The sequence below is a fragment of the Chelonoidis abingdonii genome, chromosome 6 (assembly GCF_003597395.2).
Source record: "Chelonoidis abingdonii isolate Lonesome George chromosome 6, CheloAbing_2.0, whole genome shotgun sequence".
NCBI lineage: Eukaryota > Metazoa > Chordata > Testudines > Testudinidae > Chelonoidis > Chelonoidis abingdonii.
The window spans coordinates 128,245,922-128,270,375 of NC_133774.1; the positions used below are offsets into that span (position 1 = coordinate 128,245,922).

General features: G+C 45.5%; 2 protein-coding genes across 2 annotated transcripts in view; one reads left to right on the top strand and one right to left on the bottom strand.

The window, feature by feature from the left end:
- Positions 1 to 9,206: 9,206 nt before the first annotated feature.
- Positions 9,207 to 22,222, top strand: NANS (N-acetylneuraminate synthase). Its single transcript, XM_032793253.2, has 6 exons — positions 9,207 to 9,456; positions 11,826 to 12,041; positions 17,078 to 17,177; positions 18,554 to 18,708; positions 19,657 to 19,923; positions 20,673 to 22,222. Exons 1-6 carry the CDS (start codon positions 9,325 to 9,327, stop codon positions 20,880 to 20,882), a joined length of 1,080 nt encoding a protein of 359 aa, XP_032649144.1. The 5' UTR covers positions 9,207 to 9,324; the 3' UTR covers positions 20,883 to 22,222.
- The window catches only part of TRIM14 (tripartite motif containing 14), a 34,613-nt gene continuing 32,324 nt past the window's right edge, over positions 22,166 to 24,454 (bottom strand). The window contains exon 6 of the mRNA XM_075067505.1: positions 22,166 to 24,439. Coding sequence (XP_074923606.1) covers positions 23,704 to 24,439 — 736 coding nt within the window. The 3' untranslated portion in view covers positions 22,166 to 23,703. The remainder of the gene's footprint in view (positions 24,440 to 24,454) is intronic.

Sequence of the window (24,454 nt, forward strand, 5' to 3'; positions counted from 1 at the left end):
AGTCCTACTCCAACGCCACAGTCCAAGGCACTGAGGAGCTGTGATGGGATGGAACATGCTCAGTGCAGATGGACTCTTTGGAGAATTTAGCTGTCAAACACTAACATGTCTCTGCTGAGCATGTGCAAACTGAGATTTTTCAGAGGCTCAAAACTTGGCCAGTTTTGACCAGTTTTTCATAGGAAATGCAAAAAGCACACCCCTGACATGAAAGCGACGCGCCAGTCAATTTTCAAGTCCCTGCCTGAAAGCATGGAAGTGCCATGGTTGCTCAATGAAACAACTGTAAGAATTTTTTAACATGGACAAAATAATGTATTTTCTCTAATCTTGTTCTGATAAATGGCTGTTTTTTACTGTTATTTTGAAAAATAACTGAGCCTGAGGCAGACACCCAGCTTGTGAAATTTCAGACCAAACAGATAAGGGTCAGGGGGAATAGCTCAGTGGTTTGAGCATTGGCCTGCTAAACCCAGGGTTGTGAGCCCAATCCTTAAGGGGGCCACTTAGGGATCTGGGGCAAAATCAGTACTTGGTCCTGCTAGTGAAGGCAGGGGGCTGGACTCAATGACTTTTCAAAGTCCCTTCCAGTTCTAAGAGATAGGTATTATTTATTTAACAAAGTTATAAACAACTGAAAACAGTCTTTTAAGAAAAGTGTCAGACAACCTTAACTATGGGCAGAGCTGCCTGCACTTTCTGCAATGTGCATGAAAGGTGACAAATTAACATCCCTGAAAAATAAATGCTTCTATCTGGGTCTGATCTTGGGAGGTCCTGAGCATCCTCATTTCCAGCAGACTTTAATGGGAGTTGAAGGTGTTTAGCTTTTCACAGGATCAGTCTCTATATCCAGAGACTCTGAGCAATATGTGCAGTGGCAATGCAAGCTGCCCCATGAACCCTCTTTGGAAAGCAAAATATTTTCCAACCTGGCCCCATATCATTATTTCCAGGATCACCCTCACTATGGATGTCAGGTTTCAGCAACTTTCAATAGATGCTTCATGATGTGCCCTTATTTCCACCCTAAGGTCCTGATCTGACTCCCAGGGAAATCAGTGGGAGTCTTTTCAGTTATGTCATTGGTTGTTGGATTGGGCCTTACATAAGTGAATTACATTTGGCCTTTTCCAGTATGAACTCTTTGCTTACTGAGATATCAGAAACCTTCAACATTATTTTCCTGGTTGGTTCCTTTAGAACAGGGGTCTCAAACTCCCAGCACGCAGGCCATCTGCTGCCCGAGAACCTCCCCACTGCGGCCCGCGGAGGAGAGACGCAGACATGCAGCAGGCAATGTCTGCTGTAGGGACCGCCCCCCGTAGCGCCCACTGGTGGGGAAAGAGGGACAGAGATATCATCATTAGTTGCCAGGCAGAGTCAGCCATGGAGACAACATCACTTTTTTCCACAACGAATATAAACAGGTCAAAATACTGAACACAGCTATCTGACGCAGACCTTGCTGCAATCCTGAAGGTTTCAACTGCTCAGTCACGGAGGCCAAACATCAACAAACTGACAGAACTGAAGCGCTGCCAGGTGTCTGGCAAACACTAAAAACTTTCTGGCAGGCAAAGAATTGTATAAAGTTGTCCGACAGTTTTACTATTTCTAAGAAATTCAAATTAAAAAATACAATATAAACATTTGCTTTTCTGAACACCATCTTCAGTGATATTATTGGCCCGCTAGGAGGATTTGAGGACTGGCACAGGCCTTAAAGCAAACTGAGTTTGATACCCCTGATTTAGGACGTAGGGACCTAATTCATCTGGACCTCTTAGTACTTTGCCAATCTTTAATGATGCTAATTGCTTAAGTGGACAAGTGTAATTAATAGTTTTAACTGTGTACACCAGCTAGCTCCATTACTGTCTCTGCTGGAACAACTCTGTCCCCCCGACACCTGTCAGCTACACCCAGAACATCACTGAATTTTTCACTTCTTTCTAGTCAGCTTTTTAAATTTGTTTAGTCAAGATTTCACTGCACTTGCCTGCACTGGTTCATCATCCCCCTGCTACACTTCACTAACAGTTTGTATCAGGCAGCAGCTCTTGTCTGTGGCTCAGCATCCAGATGTTCTTATTTACTTATCACAGAGGGGAGTAGATGAACTACCTTGTTAAGGACCATTAATAAGTCTTCCGAATTTTCATTAAAAGGAGAGAGCAGCAGTAAATAATTGTGTGCAGGAGGGTTCCACTGCATGGAGTGTGGCTACTATCACACATCTCCGAGTACTGCCAACTCCAAGCCTTTGAAAATTGTGAGTCAGATCTCAAAAAATTATGAGCTTTTTTGAAAAAAGTCATGTTGTTTCTTGTGTGCTTTCCAGCTTTTTTCACCTGGGGGAAGCCTCACACCCTCAATTTGTGTGTGACCCTCTCAGGTTCAAAATTCAAGCTTCAATACCTTCTCAAAAATGCAGATGTCCCTACTGCATGCTCCGAGAGGACTGTGCTTACTTTCTGTAGCCTCTGGGTATAGAGGGTTGCCAACCTTACAGGATTTTCCTGGTGTCTCCAGGAATTAAAGATTAATCTTTAATTAAAGATTATGTCTTGTGATGAAACCTCCAGGAATACGTCCAACCAAAACTGGCAACTCTGGGGAGCTGCCATTCTATGCCCTTCCTCTCCCTCCCTCTCTAGACAGGGCAGGAAGCTTCACATTCACCTGCCATGTTCCCCAACAGTCTCTTATTCCCTCCTACTTCCTACATTCGCCTACCCCCATATTTCCTTCCTTCCTCCTCACATTCCCCTACCCATCATTCTCTGCCATGCCACATTCCCCTGCAATCCCCTCAGCCTGCCTCCCGCTCCCCGATTTCCCCTGCAATCCCCTCAGCCTGCCTCCCGCTCCCCGATTTCCCCTGCAATCCCCTCAGCCTGCCTCCCGCTCCCCGATTTCCCCTGCAATCCCCTCAGCCTGCCTCCCGCTCCCCGATTTCCCCTGCAATCCCCTCAGCCTGCCTCCCGCTCCCCAATTTCCCCTGCAATCCCCTCAGCCTGCCTCCCGCTCCCCAATTTCCCCTGCAACCCTCAGCCTGTCTCCCACTCCCCAATTTCTCCTGCATCTCTCTCCCTCTGTCTTCCGCTATCCAAACTCTGACTGGGATACATTCCTTCCTAGTTTCCTAACACATCCCCCTTCCTGGCATTTCATTCTCATTCTTGGCACCTCCACATTCTCCTGTTCCCTACCTGGCCCTTATAGAGTGATTAAAAAGCCTGAAGCCAGCCTGGGTCCCACCCTATATTGAAAACAATGGGAGATGGAGGCCATCTCTGCTGGGAACAGCTTTGCTTTTCCCTGAAAGGTCAAAGGGTTGCAGCAGCCATCTTGGCCATCCTCAGGGATAGATTGTGGCTTTAGTTTCATAGGTAGGAATAGATGGCTGACATTTTGGATAAAAACAAAACTACACACTATTGAAGAACTCCATGAGAACTCATGAAAAAATAACATTGCCAGATTCACAGTTGTGTCTTTTGTTCTTTGCATAATAAACATGCTATAAAGGAATTACACGAGTAGTGCAGGATCCAGATAACTGTGTTTAAGGCGTCTCTGCATATACACACTGCTGCTCTGGCTGGTTCTGGCAGCTTCTAAAACATGCAAAATGGTGAGGCTCAAACACTATTTAAATAGCTACTACCCTATTCTTACACACTATATTCCCAATAAAATCATGAATGTTGGCTTCATTGGGGTGCTGAACCTTTACACAGCAAGAGTTTCTCTATTTATGCCACTTCTACCTCTATAAGCCAAATTCATCTCTGGTTTAAGTAGGCACAACTGTTGATTTCACTGGAAGTTGCACCTGCTTACACAGCAGGGCTTAATTTGGTCCAGTATATTTTAAAGTTGTCAAGGTAACACAGACTCCAAGATCTCTTTTATATTGCTGATATAATGCAGCCTGTTGAAGGCTGAACAATTTGGGCTACACACCTACCTATGCCACCCACATAAAAAAGTGTGATGTATAACACAAGCTGAATTTTATATTCAAGAGCACTATTCTTTAAAGCAGAAATCCCCAATCTATGTTGCACGCTCCCACAGGGAGGCGCGAAGGAACATTTGGGGGGGTGGGGGTGGCTGGGGCCTGAGTAGGGTGACCAGATGTCCTGATTTTATAGGGACAGTCCCAATATTTGGAGCTTTGTGTTATATAGGTATCTATTACCCCTAACCTCCTGTCTCTATTTATCACACTTGCTGTCTGGTCACTGTAGGCCCAGGCCAGCTCCTACGGGGTCGGGGAGGGAGCACCACCCAGCTCCGCTCCTGACCTCAGGTGCCAGCCCCATGCCCAGGGTCCCAGCTGCTGGTCCTGCTCCCGGGGCTCCACTTGCAGGCATGGCTGTCGGACCTGTGCCCAAGGTCCCAGCTGCTGGTCCTACGCCTGTGGCTCCAACTGATGGCCTTGCTCCCGGGGTCCTCGCTGCCTGCCCCACGCCTGGGGATCCAACTGCCAGCCCTGCTCCCAGAAGCCGAGCTGCCTGCCCCACACCTGGGGATATGGCTGGCAGTCCCACTCCCAGGTCCTGGCTACCTGTCCCACACCTGTGGATCCGACAGCTGGCCCTGCTCCTGGGATTCTGGCTGCCTGCCCCACGCCTGGGGATCTGACTGCCGACCCCACTCGAGTTCTGCTTCTGGCTGTGACTCCCAGCCCTAGCCCTGTACCTGGGGCACCAGCTGCTGGCCTCAGCCCCCAGCCGAGGCTTGACTCCCGCCCCTGCCTCCAGCTATGGCCCCAGCCTCAGCCCTCTTACCCGTGTCTGCGTACCCCCTCCCAGAGCTATGGGCCTGCTCCTGGCCCCACCTCTGGGGAGTGGGGCAGGTGCAGATGGGGAAAGCACGAGGTAAAAAGTTTGGGGACCACTGCTTTAAAGAATAGCAATTCTGTATACATAACAGAAACACACAGAGGTATCATAAATCCAGAGACTACCAAATTTATTTGGACAAAAGCTTTCGTGGGCTAAAACCCACTTCATCAGATGCATGGAGTGGAAAATACTGTAGGCAGGTATAAATATACGGCACATGAAAATATGGGAGTTGCTTTACCGAGTGGGATGGGGGAGTCAGTGCTAACAAGGTCAATTCACATCCACATCCACCCTAATTTAATTGGCCTCATTACCACTGACCCCCCCACTCGGAAAGGCAACTCCCATCTTTCATGTGCTGTGTACAGGGCCGGCTCCAGGCACCAGCTGAGCAAGCTCTGGCTTGGGGTGGCAGATTCTACAGGGCGGCATGGCCGCTTTTTTGTTTGTTTGCTGCTCTGACCGCCCTGGAGGGGGCCGAGGAGGGGAGCGCCCTGCAGCAAACTCGGCAGGACAGCCAGCGTCCTTCCCTCCCCGCCAACCGGAGCAGCCTGGAGCCATCCCACAGGCGACACGGCGATTGGGGCTGCGGGGTGAGCTCCCTGCTGAAGCGCTGGCCGCCCCCTTTCTCTCTCTCCCCCCTGCTCCCTCCCCTTCCCCCCCATTAGACCGGCGCGCACTCTGCAGCACAGGGAGTCTCCCTGCACCTTAGCTCCGGCCGCCCTGTAGGGGTTTTTTGTTTTGTTTTTCCCCTCCTTTGCCAGCTGCGCCGTTCAATCCCACCCCGCTTTGCCGCTCTGGCCGTGCTGTGGTTTTGTTTTGTTTTTTTCCCCCTGCTTTGCCTCTCCCTGCTTCCCCCCCCCCCTTTTTTTTTGCTTGGGGCAGCAAAAAAGCTAGAGGTGGCCCTGGCTGTATATTTATACCTGCCTACTGTATTTTCACTCCATGCATCTGATGAAGTGGCTTAGTCTCTAGATTTATGTTACATCTACTTGTTTCTATTTGTTAGTCTCTAAGGTGCCACAAGGATTCCTCGTTGTTTTTACTTAAAACAGAGTATTTCATAGAAAAGAAAAGAATCAGGGATTAAAGGGAGTGAACAAACAATTCCACATCTTACAGTCGCACAAAGTTCAGTCAAGGATGAAGTTGAGAGCAGGATCATTCATCACACAGAGATTCCAAGTGTCCACACTTTAACAAGTATATTATTTTTTGATTCCAATTAAAATATGTTCTCTTGTACTGAATGATTGATGACACATTCATTTTTCCTGAGGTTAAAATGCAGTAAATGCCAGTAAAACACTACCACACCCAACAAATGCAAATATACTGCTCACTGTTTCTCTTGTTAACATAGCTGACCTGAATAACTGACTTGTGTTGACTCAGAAACCTGCTGTACAAATATAACAATCAGCTTTCTATCTCACTAATGCAAATGCCTACCACAACATCATCATTCTTTAAAGGTTTGGGTGGAAAGTCAGACATTAGTATTTTCTCTTGCTACATTCTGAATGGTGAATCCTCATGGAAGAGGAGTATTTTCCTTACATCGCGTTTGCTTCTGAAATAAAGCCTTCACACATTGGTAGAAAAGAGCTTTGGTACTAAATCTGCAAAGAGCCCAGTCTGGAATTACTGGACCTAAAATACTTGGAGACCTGCAGGGGCAGAGTAAAATGGAATAGGGCCCAGCTCCATCAATATGTTAGGCTTCCTTACTCTCCTTTCCCTCCCAATTCACCAGCTGGAAAGACTACATAAAGTTCAAGGCAGTGCAGAATCAGGGCCCGGGGGCAGCTCAGACAGCCCGTGTGCCAGTTGCATCAGCCGCTGCTGGAGCAATCTTGGGCCACCGCCCCTTCCCCCCCAGCAACAGCAGTGTTTGGGTGCAGGAGGGGCATGGGGTTGGGACACGGGACGGGGTGAGGTGGGCTCTGGGTGGCGCTTACCTGGGGGGCTCCCCAGAAGCAGCGACATCCCCCTCGCTGGGAAACATTAAATAAAACACAAACCGAAAACAAAAGGCCTTATTCATGACTGGCAAGATATCTGAAATTTCAGAAACATATGCTGTGAAGAATCTTATCTAATATTTCCGAGGTTCCAGCAACAACTAGGTTTCAGCTAGGTTCCAGCAACAACAGGAGTTTTAAACTACGCTTTGTCAAGATTAGAGTGGGATGTTTGGAATAGAAAGATATGTATGGGAGTGTGCCATCCCTGTATCAGGAGACCCCATCTAGTAACTTGTTTGGACTAAGTGCAAATATCTTTAGGAAATGCAGATAGATCGCAAGTGGTTCAATTACCAAAGTGTGTGTGTGTAGATGTGGGAAGGGGGCTTTAAAAAAATTCCAATGGAATGTTTCGGTTCATATTATTTCGTAGAATTTTATCATGCCCTCTTATTAACAATTCTGTCCCCTTTAGCTAACAATTCTGATTATGACCTGTGAGCCAGAAAAGAATCCAGATGGTTCTCACATAGCTGCATTACCTTTGCAAGAGAAAGTAGTAAAGTTGTCCTTTTGTGACTAAAGTAAGCAACCAGGACTCTGAACACATACTGGGAGTGGGGCTGGTGAGTTAGATGACACCATTTCGACAGTCACTCACCTGAGCACAAATAGTTCCCACCTTGGATGACCAGATAGCAAATGTGAAAAATCGGGATGGGGTTGGGAGGGAATAGGAGCCCAAATTAAAAAAAAGCCCCAAATATCGGGACTGTCCCTATAAAATCTGGACATCTGGTCACCCTATTCCCACCCCCATCCCCCAAAGGAACTTGACAATGGGAGGGGAGACTAAGAGTGGGGACCAAAGTGGAGGGTGGGTGGGGTATTAAGTATTTAAATTGCCTGGCTCACTGATGGTGTCATTGTTGTCAACCGCAAACACTAAAAATCACGTCAGACTCCCTCCGCCCAAGAAATCATGAGACTGGCTTTAAAAATCATCCATTGCTGCATGAAAGGTAATCCTTGCTACCATAGGTGCCGATTTTGTGGATGCTCCAGGGCAATGCACCCACGGCGAACAATAAGTGGGTGCTCTGCACTAACTGGCAGCCAAGCTCCCCTCACCCCCCGCCAAACCCCCTCCTCCCCCCGAACACACCACATCCCTGCTCCTTTGCCTACCTCCCAGCGCTTCCTGCCTGGCTGCCACCAAACAGCTGTTTCGTGGCGTTAGCACGCTCCAGGGGTGGGGGAGTGGGAATGTGGTGTGCTCGGGGAAGAGGCAGGGCCAGGACTTGGGGAAGGAGTTGGAATGGGGGCGAGAAAGAGGTGGAAGAGGCAGGGCAGGGGTGGGGCTTCATGGAAGAGGTGGAGGGTGGACAGGGACAGGGATCAGAGTTAGGTGGGGGTCCAAGCACCCAGGGAAAAGAGGGGAAGTCAGTGCCTATGCTTGCTACTATGGATGTCAGGTCCCTATACACCAACATCCCTCACAATGATAGTGTAGCTGTCTGCCTCAAATATTTACAAAACGGACAACCCTCAGATATCCACCCCAAACACACTGCTGGACTCATCTATTTCATCCTCACCCACAACAATTTTACATTCAAACAATAAACACTTTGTCAAAACCATGGGTAAGGGTTCCCCAAAAGGCCACCTCTTCATGGACCACCTTGAAGAAGGATTTCTGGACAAATACACCAGGATCTGTAGGACACATCCGAGAGAGGTCGATATTATCTGGACAGATGGTTTAAACCAGTGATCCCCAATCTTTGCCAGACGACGAGCCACCAATAAGCAGCAGCATCATCCAGAGGTGTCGGCAGCATTTTGGCAGATGCTCATCCACCGGCCAGTAGACAGACGCACTTGGACACCTTGGCAGGCACCCTGGCACCGCGCTGGGGACCCCTGGTTTAAACGCCCTCATAGATTTCCACTGCAACGCCAACTCCCCCCATTCATTATCCTGACTCTGGAACCCTCCCACACCAGGGCCAACCTCCTGGGGCTGAGGCGGGAAGGGCCGAGGGGACCCGACGGGAGGCGCTGCCCACAGTCAGTAACACGTGAGTTGGGAGAGTTGCCGAACTCCGCTGTCACCAGGTTTAGGCTGATACGGATCAAGTCATTCAGAGTCTGGCTGAGGCCTTTTCCCGGGACCCTGTGGGCCCGGCTCCCCGCTGCAATGGGCTGGGCCCCGGCTGGCAGCGCGCGCTGGGTTACCCCGGGAACCAGCCCCTCAAAGAGCGCGCACCTCACACCACACTTGGCCGAACCGGCCCCCGACCTTTCTTAGCCCCACCCTTCCGCGTGCGCATGAGCCGCTCTGATTGGCTGGGCTGCGCCGGCGTTCCATCGCGGGGATTGGCTGAGGCTCGGGGTGACGTAGCCCGGGCTCCCTGGCGGTGGGGGCGCGCCGGGCTGGGGCAGTAGCCGTTGGCGGCCGTTGTTCTCGGGGCTCGCGCTTGCTCGGCGCGATGCCGCTGGAGTTCGAGCTGTGCCCGGGCCGGCGGGTCGGGGGGGCCCAGCCCTGCTTCATCGTCGCCGAGATCGGCCAGAACCATCAGGGGGACCTCGCCGTCGCCAAGCAGATGATCCGCATGGTCAAGGTGCGCGCGGCCGAGGCGAGACTCCGGGCTGACCGGACCCCAGTTCTGCTGAGAGGGAAGGAGGAACGAGGGGGTGGGGTCTCTGTGGGGGACGGGCTGCGGGAGGTCTAGGGGCGGGGTTGATGTAGGGGGAGGGCGCCGGGGGGAGGGGTCTATAGGAGTTGAGTAGTCCGGGGGGGAGTGGGTGGGTAGGAAGGTGCTGGGGGGGGGGAGGTCTGGGAGCAGGGACCCCTGAGGGAGTGAATGGGGTTGGAGGGCAACCTGGGGAGGGTCTATAGGGCGAGGGTCTGGGGGAGTGGGTGGGGGTGAGGGCCAGGGGCAGGGTCTGTTGGGGATGTCAGGGGCGCTGGGGAGTGGGTGGGGTTGAGGGTGGCTGAGGGAGGGGTCTGTGGGGAGCAGGTGCGCTGGGGGAGTGGGTGGGGGTCGAGGGGCGCCAGGGGCAGGGGTCTGTGGGAGCAGGGGCGCTGGGGGAGGGGTGGGGTTGGAGGGTGCTGAGGGAGGGGTCGGGGGAGCAGGGCGCTGGGGGACGTGGGTGGGTTTGGAGGGTGCTGGGGGGTGTCTCTGTGGGGAGCAGGGGCGCTGGGGAGTGGTGGCGTTGGAGGGGCTGAGGGAGGGTCTGGGGAAGTGAGTGGGGGTTTGAGGTGCTGGGGAGAAGGTGGTTGAGGGAGCAGGGACCCTGGAGGGAGTGAGTGGGGTTGGAGGGCACTGGGGGGAGGGGTCTGTAGGGGGAAGGGCTCTGTAGAGGAGCAGGAGTGCTTGGAAAGGAGGTAGGGTGCTGGGGACTCTAGGGGTGCTGGGAGAGGAGTGGGGCAGGGATTCTGTGTTGAAGAGTCTATTGGAGAGCAGTGGTATTAGGGGCAGGGGTGACCCCAGAAGCCCTGCAAGGGGATGAGGTGTCCTAGTCACAGCTCCCAGTGAGCAGTGAATTTCAGCATCACTGCCTTCCTGTGTACGCTCTACAGGGATCAGGGAGCCCTGGGAGTGTAGGTCAGTGAGAGAGTTGGCACAGTGGAGCTCTGAGCTGGCCTAGGTGCCCCACAAGATTAGAGGCAGGACAACAGTCGTCTCCCAGCTGGTGATGTGTCACATTGAAAGAGATTTATCTAAAGCTGTGTTACAGGAACACTAAAGTTAGCTCAAAAGCAGGAAGTGGCCCAATTAACCTACCAGGGATCACATACTGTTTATGCAGGATCCTGCCTCATTCACCACATGACTGAATACATATGTGGAGCCATTTGTAATTATAATAAAAGTATCCATGAAAGCCACATTTGCCGCTTTGTTCCTGTCAAATTTTAAGTTTCTTTCATCTCCCAGTGAGATGCCAGAGCTGTTTTTTTTTAAAACTGCATTCTTAAATAGAAAAATAACTATTTCCCCCACTATCTGTAATTGAAAACATCTGAACCATTTTCCCAACTTAAAAAAAATTGATCAGGGACTGAACAAATGTGTCAGATTTTAGCTAATAAAGCAAGAGATTGTAAAATCTTATAAGAAACTGAAAAAGACCTATCTCCCTATACTATATATGTTAGTGTACGAATGATTGCTGTCCACTTGGCACAGCAACTTTTGACGTATATTATTTTAGCTGAACTTCCAAACAGCACTCTTTAGTGAGGTGAACTCCTGTGATTTGCCAGCTGTTCTTTCTCTCTCAATGCTGAACTCAGTGGAGTTGGGTTGCTTTATATATTTTTTTTCTTTAAAGATTGACCTACAGTCAACCTCAGAAATTTTCTTGACTTCAGTACCTATAACAGCAGCTATTAGAGATTAGCAGACTGAACTTGGGGGAGAAATACAAGCAGAATTTATTTGGACGCCTGACCTTATGTAAACCCTATATACTGGTTTTAGAGTCCACATTTACAATAAAGGTTAGACTGAGCAAATCCAAGGTAATAAATCCCCAGATGGTTTTTATTTTTTCTTCCAGAATCATTGGATCTTCATATAATTGGAAATCTTGTTAAAATTACAGAGTTACATTAGTAGTTTGACTGTTTGTTTATATTATATAGTATGTCTATAGAAGATCAGTGTTTTCCTTATTAAAGCTGATGTTCAGTAAGGAAATAATTGATGTGATTAGCTGTCAGTACACATACATGGTTTTTAAAAATGTTTGTCTTTGTTGCATGCGATCCTAAATTATTGTTATGGACACCTTCACACAATTACTTACGTTAGTTCTGTGAAAGATAGGAAGACACTGTTATTTTCAGTCTTATTTTCACATATGAGAGTGTTAGCCAGACTGTTACTTTGGTTCTGTGTATTTCTTTTCAGCAGTACTTACGAACTATAGATTCAGTGACACCTGTCTTGTGGAGATTCTGAGATGATGATATGTCTTGCAGGAGTGTGGAGCAGATTGTGCCAAGTTCCAGAAGAGTGAATTGGAGCACAAATTTAACAAGAAAGCCCTGGAGAGGCCCTATACCTCCAAACACTCCTGGGGAAAGACTTATGGAGAGCACAAGCGCCACCTGGAGTTCAGTCATGACCAGTATCGAGAGCTACAGAAGTATGCAAAGGAGATAGGCATCTACTTCACAGCCTCTGGCATGGATGAGGTACATGAGCTGTAATGGTACAGAAAGCAAAATGCAATTCTTGCATCAATACAGTTGTAGTGTTGTGTAATTCATATGTAAAACTAACATCAAGGGTCTGGACTCTAAATTACAAAACAAACAAAAACTAGAGCCAATGTATAACTTTTGTCTTTAATCAGTCCCATTGTGTGTCAGGGCTTGTCTACACTGGCACTTTACAGCGCTGCAGCTTTCTCGCTCAGGGATGTGAAAAAACACCCCCTTGAGCGCAGCAAGTTTCAGCGCTCTAAAGCGCCAGTGTAAACAGTGCACCAGCGCTGAGAGCCGTGCCTCTCGTGGAGGTGGGTTTTTAGAGTGCTGGAAGAGCTCTGTCCTAGCGCTTTGCCATCACTACACAAGCCATGTTAAAGCACTGCCGCGGCAGCACTTTAGCGTTGCCAATGTAGACTAGCCCCCAATTACAGTTGCATGTTTCCTACCCAATGTCCCCCAAATACATTTTCTAATATGCTGAAGTGCCTATGCACAGTGGAGCAAATTAAAGAAAAGGCCTCATCCAGAATTCTGAATAACTTGATCTTTTTCAGTTTAAACCTGGTTACAACAGAGTTTGGCAAATCTCCCATATTACATGTTACCCTCTCTATCCTTTCAGGTTCCTTCAGCCTTCACTTTGCATCAAATTCCTTTCCTGTCAAAGCCTTTCTCATCTGAGCCCCTGCTGCTATTTTGCAATTTTCTGTTTGCTACCCACCATACCCCCTTTTCTTGACCCAAACCACAAAACTAATGGTCCCTTTTGTCTTCTCCTACTCTTTGGTCAGGAATCCTTCCATCCAACTCCCTCCTCCTGAAACACCCTGATCCTGTCTGATAGTCTCTCGGCCACTCTGCCTTCAAGTCCTCTCCTATAAACACGTTTTCTCCACGAAGCCTATAATTCATACTGCTTCCATCAAAGGGGTGTGTGTGTGTGTGTGTGTGTGTGTGTGTGTAAAGAAATAAAAAAGCCCTCTGTAATCCTCAGCTGTTGTGCATAACTGACCTCAGCAACTACATAATCTTGATGTTAACATAATCCTTTGAACATGAGGTATAGCTGAAGTCTGTTAACTGGAAAATTCAACAGATACAGTCTTATTTTCAGTGTGTTTCAGCAGAAGTACTAGATAAAGTTCAAGGATTACTTTGCTTTTTCAATTTTGGCCTAGAAACAGATGAGCATAAGTACTGCTGTGGGTCTCTTCATGATGCCTTCAAGTCAAGGAGGCTTGCTAAATAATGGATATTGAACTTATACATTAACAATCCCCCATGTGCTCTTACATCCGGGATTTTAAAGTGGAATTTTTGAAGAGACACTTTTGAAAACCCCACCTTTCATTCTTTGATCTACGAAGTGTGTTTGATCCACGAAGTGTGAAACACTTATCATGAAGGGCCGAGGCCCTTCAACTCCCAATGGCTAGCTGAAGTTGCTTAGCACCTTCCAAGATAATTTCTTATTTTACTTTGGATACTGATGTCTTGTGACTGAGGCAGCCATCCTAATTTAATTGACAATATTGACCCCTGAAAATGCATAATGTATTTTCTAAGAAGCTGCCTGCAGGTCTCATCATGACTAATGTGTTTTCATTGTAAATGCTTCATGCTGTGAAATAATATTTTTCAATTTAGTAATATAAGCTGAACATAACTAAATGGAATTTTGTGCTGTAGAAGACGTAGAGTTAAGTTTTTAATGATATGAGGAAGAAATTTTAATTAAAGTAAATAGAAAGGAAGTGAGTGACTCCTTTATTTATTCTGTTCCAATTTTTAGTGAAGACAAAACAGAGTCCCAGTGAACCACTGTGTGTACCGTGTGCGTCATTCAAGGTTATTTCCTGTTCCTTGAATCTTTCCCATACAACTTGCCAACTTTTCATAAGAAATGATTCACAGATTCCAAGGCCAGAAGGGACCGTTGTGATCATCTAGTCTGATCTTCTGAGTAACACAGGCCATAGAATTTCCCCCAAATAATTTTTAGAACATATATTTTTAGAAAATGAGCACAGAGTTAGAAAATAGCTGTTATGCTTAAGAAGGGTTGGGCTCCATATCTCTCTTGTGAAATCTGTGGGGGGAGGGACAGGTAAGTGTTTTGAGCATTGGCCTGTTAAACCCAGGGTTGTGAGTTCAATCCTTGAGGGGGCCACTTAGGAATCAGGGGCTAAAATCAGTACTTGGTCCTGCTAGTGAAGGCAGGGAGCTGGGTTCAATGACCTTTCAAGGTCCCTTCCAGCTCTAGGACATAGGTATATCTCCTAGTATTATTATTCCCCAAGCCCTTTCAATGGTAACAGGGGGCCACAAATCTAATTTGTTTATTTAGTTCAAATAATTATGATTATGAAGATCCACAACAGCATAAGCACGAGAAATTTGATTTAGCATCATAGAGGCAGGGCAAATTAGAATAGATCACAGTTGCTTTTGTCTTTCCTCTTTCTGGCAGAAATCCTAGACCCAGATCCTGAAAGATATTTAGGCACCTAATTCCTGCTAATTTCAATGCAAAGTTGGTGACTAATTACCTTTTGGGAATCTGGGCCTTAACCTCTAAATAAACACCGTAACTACAATGAATGAGTTGCAAAATTTGCTGTCCTTTCCAGCACTGACAAAGTTGTATAGCTATTCTGATGTCTTCCCAAAACAGAGCAAGCATGGAGGAGTTTTGTAACAGCTCTGCTGATTAATGGTTTTATTTTTAATTCCTCCAGTTGACTCCTCTACTTAAAGAGGCCAATTACAATTGTAATGGCAGTCATTGCATGATCTCTGATAATACCTGAATTATTTTGTCTGCAGCATGTATGTTTTTAGAAGAGGGTTGAGTATACTTAACATTTCGAGAAGCTGTTGATATTTCATGTGTTCTGGTACAGCTTTATATTTATCTTCTTAGTTGCATTTATAAAAGTAGAAGTGTCTTCCTATTTAGGGTGGCAACATTTTTTCCAGAGGCCACTTAACAGTTCTGAAGTAATTTCCCCCATAATATGAATAATTTTTTCTTTTTGCCATCCTCTAACTACCTAATAAACAGCTCTTCTATACAATTATAGAACCTCTCAATAGTTTTGAGACTTGTAACATTTTCTATTCTGACTTTTCTATAAATAAAAACATCTACCTGGTAGTTTACATCTGGGCCTCCAGAAAACAAAGTCCTAAGAGAGGAGTTGATCACTGGCTCAGAAGGTTGGTGATACCTTTCACCTTTTGGGTCATTGATTCAAATCCAGCCCTGGCTGAAAGTTGTTACCATTTGATGAGTGAAATGAATTGATCTCAGTCCATTCCTAGTGGACAAAGGTCACAAAACTCACCAACAAGCTCCCCATAGACCAAGACACATCAACTCAAAGAGGGACCCAGACCCTCTCCATGACAGGTGCAAAACCTGTAGACATATCTCTACTGCTACGACGATCAATATCCTCCCACAGCACACCATTCAAAATTCTTGGGTCCTACACATGCCTATCACGACATGTGGTATATCTCATCCAGTGCACTAAATTCCCTGGTAACAACTATGTGGGTGAAACCGGACAATCACTATGCTCTGCAATGAATTCACACAGAAAAAGAAGTCAAAAACACCATATTACCTGTGGGTGAACACTTTTCACAAAATGATCGCTCCATATCTGACCTCTCAGACAGGGCTGGTGCTTCCATTTAGGCGACCTAGGCGGTTGCCTAGGGCACCAGGATTTGGGAGGGCGGTAGGCTGCTCTGGTGGACCTCCTACAGGCTTGCCTGTGGAGGGTTCGCTGGTCCCGCGGCTCCGGTGGAGCATCCGCAGGCTTGCCTGCGGCAGACTGAGCCGCGGGACCACGGACCCTCCCAGGACGCCGGCCTGCGGCAGGTCCACCGGAGCCGTGGGACCAGCGAGCGGCAGAGCGCCCCCTGCAGCGTGCCGCCATGCTTGGGGTGGTGAAATAGCTAGAGCCAGCCCTGTGCCTAGGGTGCCAAAAACCCTGGCACCGCTCCTGCTCTCGGCCTCATCCTCAAAGGGAACCTGCCTAATACCTTCAAAAGACATGCCTAAGAGTTTAAATTCATAACTTTGTTAGACACTAAAAATCATGGACTTAAGTCAAAAAATCCCAGTGTCTTCATTATTACAACAACCTGTAACCCACTAACTCTTCTTTGTCTTATGACTGTGGAAGTGTTAACTGGCCACTTCACCTTAACAGTCTCTTACACTATGTTAACTACATATGCTAAAAAAATGTTTCCACCTTGTATTCAGCTGTGACACACTGCATGCTTTTCCCACACCTGAAGAAGAGCTCTGTGTAAGCTCAAAAGCTTGTCTCTCTCACCAACAAAAGATGTTAGCCCCTCTCCCCCATATCACGACTACACTACCACCTGAAACAAAAATCACCAGCTCAGCTGAATCTGATCAACACCTGGTGAGAGAGGCCAAAGATTAAACACACCTGGGAACTGCACTACTCTCTGATGCCTAGAGGTGGGACCTTCAGTTCATGGTGGAAGCACATTAGCAAATCTGTGTGGTGAAGTTAGTGATTTTGCTGCTCATTCTGTGGATAGCAACATGCATACTTTGATATAGCACTAAGGATTTCAAAGCAATTCACGGACAGCAGATAGTCTCTAGCACTATCTATCCAGCACCTTTCCTGACCAGTAAATTCAGTCACACCATAGACACTATACTTAATCTTGCTAGACTAAACTTCTTGGGCCAAATTCAGTGCTGTTCGGGGTTTCACAGGGTTAGTCTGCAGAATTTGGCCCCATGCATTCACTATGTTGTCTCTGATCTGGGAGTGGGAAGTGATGTGATCATTGGAGTATGTGTGTGCATGGCATTGAACTGCAAATACTTTTGTTACAATTTCCTAGTCTTTCTTATGGAAACGGAGGGCTCAGTTATCCACTGTGGGTGATTCTTTGTTAATGTTGAGTAGAAGGGGGACTGGTAATTTTAGGAATTAAAAGAAAGTGTTCTCTTTTCATAGATGGCGGTCGAGTTTCTGCATGAACTGGATGTTCCATTTTTTAAAGTAGGATCAGGGGACACTAACAATTTTCCATATTTGGAAAAAACAGCAAAGAAAGGTGAATGGTTTTATTTATCACTGTTTTATTAACCATCACTGAGTCCCAGCAGATTAGGTCCCAACCATTTCCCTCCCACTTGAGACAACCATCTGAAAGTTTCATTAACTTCTCAATTTCAAGTTATGTCTCTGTGAATTCCTTTAGATATGGTCTGTTACAGCCTGGCCCAATCTCTCTCTCTGAATGGACCACCAGTCTGTTGTGCACGAATCCAACTGCTGGATCCCACATACTTCTATACCCCAGGTTCTAGCTCTGGGTTTCTCAAGCACACTCTCAGGTGTAGAGTGCATGTCTAACATCCTTGGGCAGTGGGACCCTGCAGTCCAGCCATGTTAGACCCCAAAACCAGTGACCTAGCTCTCCCAAACCTCAGTTGCTTGGACATGTTCCATCCAAGTGCTGCACTGAGCTTCTTTATTAACCCCTTAAGTGACAGCATGGCAGGAAAGCAAGGAACATGGGCATAGCAATGGGACTTCTTAATCACAAACAATTTACTCTTAACAAAGGACAGTAGGGAGATATAGATCTTTAGAAAATAACAAACAGTCCTAAATGCAGTGCCCCCCACCCTATGAGTCCTGGGTGTGATCAGCATCCATAGGCTAGTCAGCCTGTCCTATCTCCTTAGCCTGGTTTTCTTGTATGTCTCTATGGTCTGGCCCCTTTCTTAGAGAAGCTCCCCTGTTTTAAAACAGTCTCTGTTCCTCTTTTTCCCATGTCCTTTAGCTAGGAGTGTTCTGGATTCCAGCTTGCTCTCTGCCCTCTTGGCTTAGAGCCCATGAAACAAAATGGGGTTAACACAGACATCCCCCCAACCTGTCACAGCATCAGTGTTAGCAATCAGGCACACTTAACGTAATGCATCTTTAAATAGAATGCAATTGCTTGCAGTGTATTTTAGCGTTAAGTGAACAACAGATATGGTGTTTTTGTTGCTGGCATAACATTCTTTCTAGTTTAACTAATTTCAGACAACAAAATGAAATCCTTGACAAATGCTTAGGTGTGGTGATCTACCAGTTATGTCATCTAAGGGATAAACCACAGTTACTCTGGTTTAACTGAAGGTGTGATATTTTTTTTTTTTAACTGATTTGGTTAAACTGGTGCAAAAGGCTGTGTGGACACACTTAGTTTAGTTTAACCAGCCTTATATTGTTTTAGCTTAAATCTGTTTGGAACAAGTTTCAGCTACATCAAAATAAGCTACTCTTGCACTGAAATAGCGATAGTCAACATTTTGCACCGGTTTAACCGAATCTGTTTAAATTCACATCTTATGTTAAACCAATCAACTTTCATATATAGATTAACCTTAAGTCATGAAGCCTTGGGAGAAAAATGACCCTGTTTGTTTTACTGGCTAGGTCGTCCAATGGTAATTTCCAGTGGGATGCAGTCAATGGACACAATGCACAAGGTTTATCAGCTTGTGAAACCGATCAATCCCAACTTCTGCATTCTCCAGTGCACCAGTGCTTACCCTCTTCGGCCTGAAGATGTCAACCTCCGTGTGATAACGGTCAGTGAATCATATGTAATACACAACGTATAGGGAAGGCAGGGCACAGATGAAATAATGCACTTTTACTTAGATTCCTAGATCTTGGTGATGCTGGTATTTGCTGCTGAGAGGGCAGAAGTGTCATGTTTTTCTAGTTCCCGTAAGGGTCAAAGTAAAAGCTTATGCTAGAGCCCTGATCGGCAAAATTTGGCATCAAGGAATTTGATTTAGTTATTACCAGTTGACCCATGCACACTTAAATAGTGCTGGGTGTGAAATGTGCATGGAAATATTATCTTGTGCCTGCACTCTAACGTGGCATAAGACAAAAATATGTAGGCAATCAGATACTAAGAACCTAGATTAGATAGTAGGTCAGGTCAGAAAACTTTTAATTAAAAATATTTCCAATGAAAAGCAGGAATGTAACTAAAATGCACATGAGTAGTGGCATTGTTTTCAGTGAGACTACTCACTTGTGCAAATATAAACACTTTTAGGATCAGGTTTGAAGTATCCTTGGCTGCAATGTTACATGTGGTGTTTTATTTTAAAGTTAATCTGTATCCAAAGGATTTTATAGACATTTTTAAATTGGTTCAGTCCAGTTGACTTTTGGATGGGAACAGAGAAACATTGTTAGTGTAACCCACTATCTTTGGGGTTTAGGTGCTGATGGATACAAATTAACTAGGAAAAACACCAAAGAAGTTTTAAGGTACAAGGAGCATACCCTTCCTTACTCATTCTGCTTTTCCCAGTGAACCCCTTAAACAAAATCAGGCTAGTCAGTAGTGCAGCACAGCCAGTTTGTGTTAACTGAAAGCAGGATTTACCTGTTAAACAGCCAACCATTTGTTTTATGACAGTAGTCGTCTGTATATTCACTTACAGTCATTGTTACATTTGCTCTCTGACTCTGGAATTGATATCCTTAGAATTCAAATCTACTTTGTTGTCATTCAGGCGTATCAGTCAGCCTTTCCAGATATCCCCATTGGCTATTCTGGACATGAGACTGGCATAGCCATTTCAGTAGCAGCAGTTGCTATGGGCGCTAAAGTATTGGAACGCCATGTGACTTTGGACAAAACATGGAAGGGAAATGATCATCAGGCATCCCTGGAGCCGAATGAACTGGCAGAATTAGTGAGAACAATCCGTCTGGTGGAAAGGGCAATGGGGTCTCCAGTCAAACAGCTCTTGCCCTGTGAAATGGCCTGTAATGAAAAGGTAACTTTCCTTTTGAATTCACATGTAGCTAAAGGCCAACTAGACTGACAACTAATTGTTCTTGGTTTAGTATGTAGGAGAAGCAACTTGCAAACTGTAACTGCAGATCCTCTTCTACTCCCATTAATATATTTCCTTCTGCCTCCCCATCCCAAACCCTTGATAGCAGCAACAGCATTCATGTGTAGACACTGTTAATGCTGCAGAGTTTTTCTTAGCAGACTTACTACCGCGCATAATTCATTCATTAGTTTTGTCAGCATATAACTATTTCTGCTGATGATCTTGCCAAGGTGGGCAAGGGCAGTGCAGCTCCACTTAACCAAAGGTTGGTGACAGTGCCCTCTGGTAGTCAGACTAGAGCCTTAGGCATTCGTAGACCTCTTCTCTTCTGGTAACCTGACCAGTCTTGGGGAAGGCAGCAGGCTCTCTTCACTGTAATTAGAACCACCCCGTCATTCACACCTCTGATTCTAGAAAGGATTTGGATGACACCTGTGCCCTCAATACAATGTGGCATTCAGCTGTATTTACAGTGAAGATTCCATACTAAAACATTTTCACTAAACTGATTTGAAGTGAGTGCATTTCAAAGTAGAGCAGACAGGGGAGAGGAAAGTCAGTGAGTTTACTTTGTAGCTGGTAAGAAAAAGACCTGATTTTCAATCTTTCACTTGTCCTTGATAACTTTATGAATTAGAATGCACTTGGTTCAATAAACTAACACTCTTCTGTTGGTATTTCTGTAGCTGGGGAAGTCTGTGGTGGCAAAAGTGACTATTCCTGAAGGTACAGTGCTGACTCTTGACATGCTCACAGTGAAAGTAGGAGAACCTAAAGGATACCTCCCAGAAGAAATTTTTGATCTGGTTGGCAAAAAGGTCAAAATTAACATTGAAGAAGATGAAACAATCACTGAGGATGCAATAGAAAATCATGTTAAAAAAGTGAAATGCTAAATGTAAGCATTCACATCTGTATTATTCATAACGTGCTGTGCAGTACAATACTGCAGCCATACTCTTTGGAATTAATAGCATGGTAGATTAAAAATGAAGGGATTTAGGTATGAGAATCTGAACAGAATTTCTATTTCATGTTGGCAAGAATATTTGCTGCGAATTTACATGAAATTATGAACCCAGTTTTATTAAAGTTGTGTAATATTGCCTTAAAAAAGGATGTAATCTTCAACATCACCAAAGAGCCCGTTCAGAAGTGTCTTGTATGCTGCTCATTGTCAGGATATCACAGTAATGGTTAGTTGGGTGAGATGATGTGTGGGGGTTTATTTCAGTGAACAGTAAGTACAGGTTCCTTTTGGGATGATCTAGATCTAAGCTGTCAATATGCGCATACCAATCTCAGTAGCACTATCCTAGCAGAAACTTCTCATTAGACAATTATGCAGTAAATATTCCTGTTGGCCATTTTTTTCTTATAAACACCTTTCAATCAGATCATCTGATGCTAGAGACTGGATTACATAAGAATGGCCAGACTGAAGGTGAACCTAACAGGTAATGATGAGATGATCTCTCTCCTGCCATCCATCTCCACCCTCTGACTGGCAGAGGCTAGGGACACCATTCCTTACCCATCCTGGCTAATAGCCATTCATGGACTTAACCGCCATGAATGTATCTAGTTCTCTTTTAAACCCTGGTATAGTCCTACATCCAGCATCTCTGCTCCACGGTGACAACTCCTTTGTGTCTCCCTGCCACCTTTCTGCCCCTTGGTCTGTCGCCACCCCATCATCTCCTTTCCATGAGAATTGCAGCCTCCTGCTGCAGCAGCCCATGCGCCTTGCCAACTTGTGCACTTACTAATTGCTGCTGCTTCGTTCCTGCATGAAGGAAGCAGGGTTATAGGCTAGAAGAAATGGCAGCTGTGGGCTGCAGGTCACACACTCTTCAATTACTGTAATAACTGAAGCAATACCTTATTAGAATTCATTTTAATTAATTGATAGCAGAAATCATTTTTATCAGTGATGGTGATAGAATGTTCTGCTTTTATGACTTTAGGTATCTGGGACACCCTGACAACATAAGCAGAGCTGTGGGCTGCTTAATGTTTATCTTAAACGTACTACTGCAGTGCCAGGAGACTGTATGGCTACACATTTAAGATGGGAAGAGGTTATTTTATTCAGCTTCTTGCTTAAATTGTACGAATTGTGATTGTGAGCTTCAGTTGATGCAGGATGCTTGCCTTAATAGAAGATGGCACTAAATGATTGTTGAAAGAAACATTTTTATTGAAAACAAAAATAAATCAAGTTTCTCAAACAAAAGCTGCTACTTTGCCATTTCATTTTAAAGAGGAGACCTAGCCCTTGCATTTTTCTTAATAGCCCATGCACAGATGAGAACATTAGTGTAGGCGTGCCTCTGGCATTGGAAACCAAGGTGTCTTCTAGGCCTGTGCTCTCACAAGGTTAGTGAATACAGTAGTTAAAGCAGTACAGGTGGGTCTACACTAGGAAAACAGACTTCTGTGGATACAGTCTAAGAAATCCTTCTGAATTTTAAGTATTATGGATTTGGGAAAAGAACAAACCACCACTCTTATGAACGCTCAACTTTAAGAGCAACAGTCAATAACCTGCTTACATGTGAGTGTGGTAAAACACTGTCCTCGTTAAGCAGCACTAATTGAGTGCCTTTGGAAGTAGAAAGCTAGAGAGAAATTAAAGTAATCTCCCAGCTCCCTAAGCTCTGCAATGGAAGTGACAATGTAGCTAGACTCTAATGTGGAGATGGTCCTTTTCCACATGCCTCCGACTTCCAAATGGGGAGTGATGGGGGCTGTACAGCATCATAATGCTTCCTCCCACACTACCCTGCTAGTATATGGGTGAAAGGTGGCCACCTTCAGACCTGCTGCAGTCTGCATTTCTGGAGAAGGAGGCAGCTACAGGAAGTTTGCCTGTAAAATAGTAGGACAGGCTTCCCCCCCTGGCCAGTGTGCTGTACTACTTAAATCAGTTCAAGTCAAGCTCTAGTTACTGGACCCCAAATAACACTAGCTAGTTAGTGTAGATATAGAAGTCCTCACTCCAGGAAAATCTGAAATGAGTTTTAGGCAACAGTGGAAACAACCCTTTGATTGTTCTTGGAAGTGGATGAAGCTTTTTACCCTGAGCTATTGCGGTTATTGGATCTGTTCTCCAAATTCAAACTGAAATAACAAAATTAAACTAAAAGTTGTATCCTACATAAGCCAAGCTCAGAGTAATACCTATGCAAGCTGGTAATCTCTCCAGCCAGCTGGAGGTAAGGTAGTAGTTTAATAAAATGGACTGCTAGCTCCTGTTCCAAATGTCAATTGCATAAACTATGATGGCTATCATGTAATTAAAATGGGACTGTGTTCTATTTTGTAAGTCACAGTCCACTACAAAAATAGTGTAAAATTGCTTTAGTCTTTTAGACACCCTGAGGAGGATTCTTACAATTCCATAACCTGAAGTGCCATTCATAAATGGCAGAAGAGCACTTTGAAAATACAATCATGTAAAAATCACTTATCTATAATAGTATCTTCTGGAGTATTTGATTTGACGAAGACCTGAGTATTTATCTATACTGGGTACTAAGAATCACACGTTAGTGATCAGTACTGAGTCAGAAATGTACCTGTAGCTAAACCCTTTAAAGCCTTACAGCATGATTGCTGTAATCAGCGAGAATTAATTTATAACTCCTTTTAAAGTGGTTTTACGTACAAATAATTGAAAAGCAGGCTCCAGTTCATGTCTTTGTCTCATCACTTCTAAGTCAGTTTGCAGATTGTTATTGCACCTTCCCATAGCCTAAGTGCTGGGTAAAGAGGCTCTGTGAACTTGCAGCAGAACGTATGCAGGTGGACCATACCATCCGTTACATTATAGAATGAAAGGATGCCAGCCTCGTAATCCAGGAAAACACCAATTCGTTCTGGATCGTCATCTATCAGGATCAGGGTCCTCTCTCCCTTGTGAAATGCCCAGTATTCAAGGTCAAACCTTTTTATACACCAGGATGCTCTGTTCCACCCTAGTCGACAAGTTTCGGAGTCTCCATGTCTCTTGATGGAAGGGTATGCTGCTCCAATCCACCATCCTTGTCCAGCGTGAAGCACGTCCACCTCCCAGTAATGGCTCCCAGAGAAGAAAGCATCTTTGCTCAAGACTTGCCATAATTTATCAAATCTCTGGGGGCTAGAAGGGTAAAATTTCCTCCTCCAGCTGCAGCTTACTGTAAGACGATCCTCAGACAAACTCAACCTGGGATGAAGGCTATCGTATTCCAAGGTTGGAGATCTCGCATCTAGAACCAAAACCATAAGTATGTTACATGTAATTACTTGAAACTTGCACGAGTGACTAATAGAGATCTCTTGAGAAAAGTCAGGCCTGATTCCTATGAATGATGGCAAGTCTATCAGACGGCTGAAAGTGACTGGGGTAGATGACTGTAACTTTGTTGGGAAAATGCAACTAAAAAACGGGGTTGGGGGGAGAGGAAAACTGCATTTTTGATTA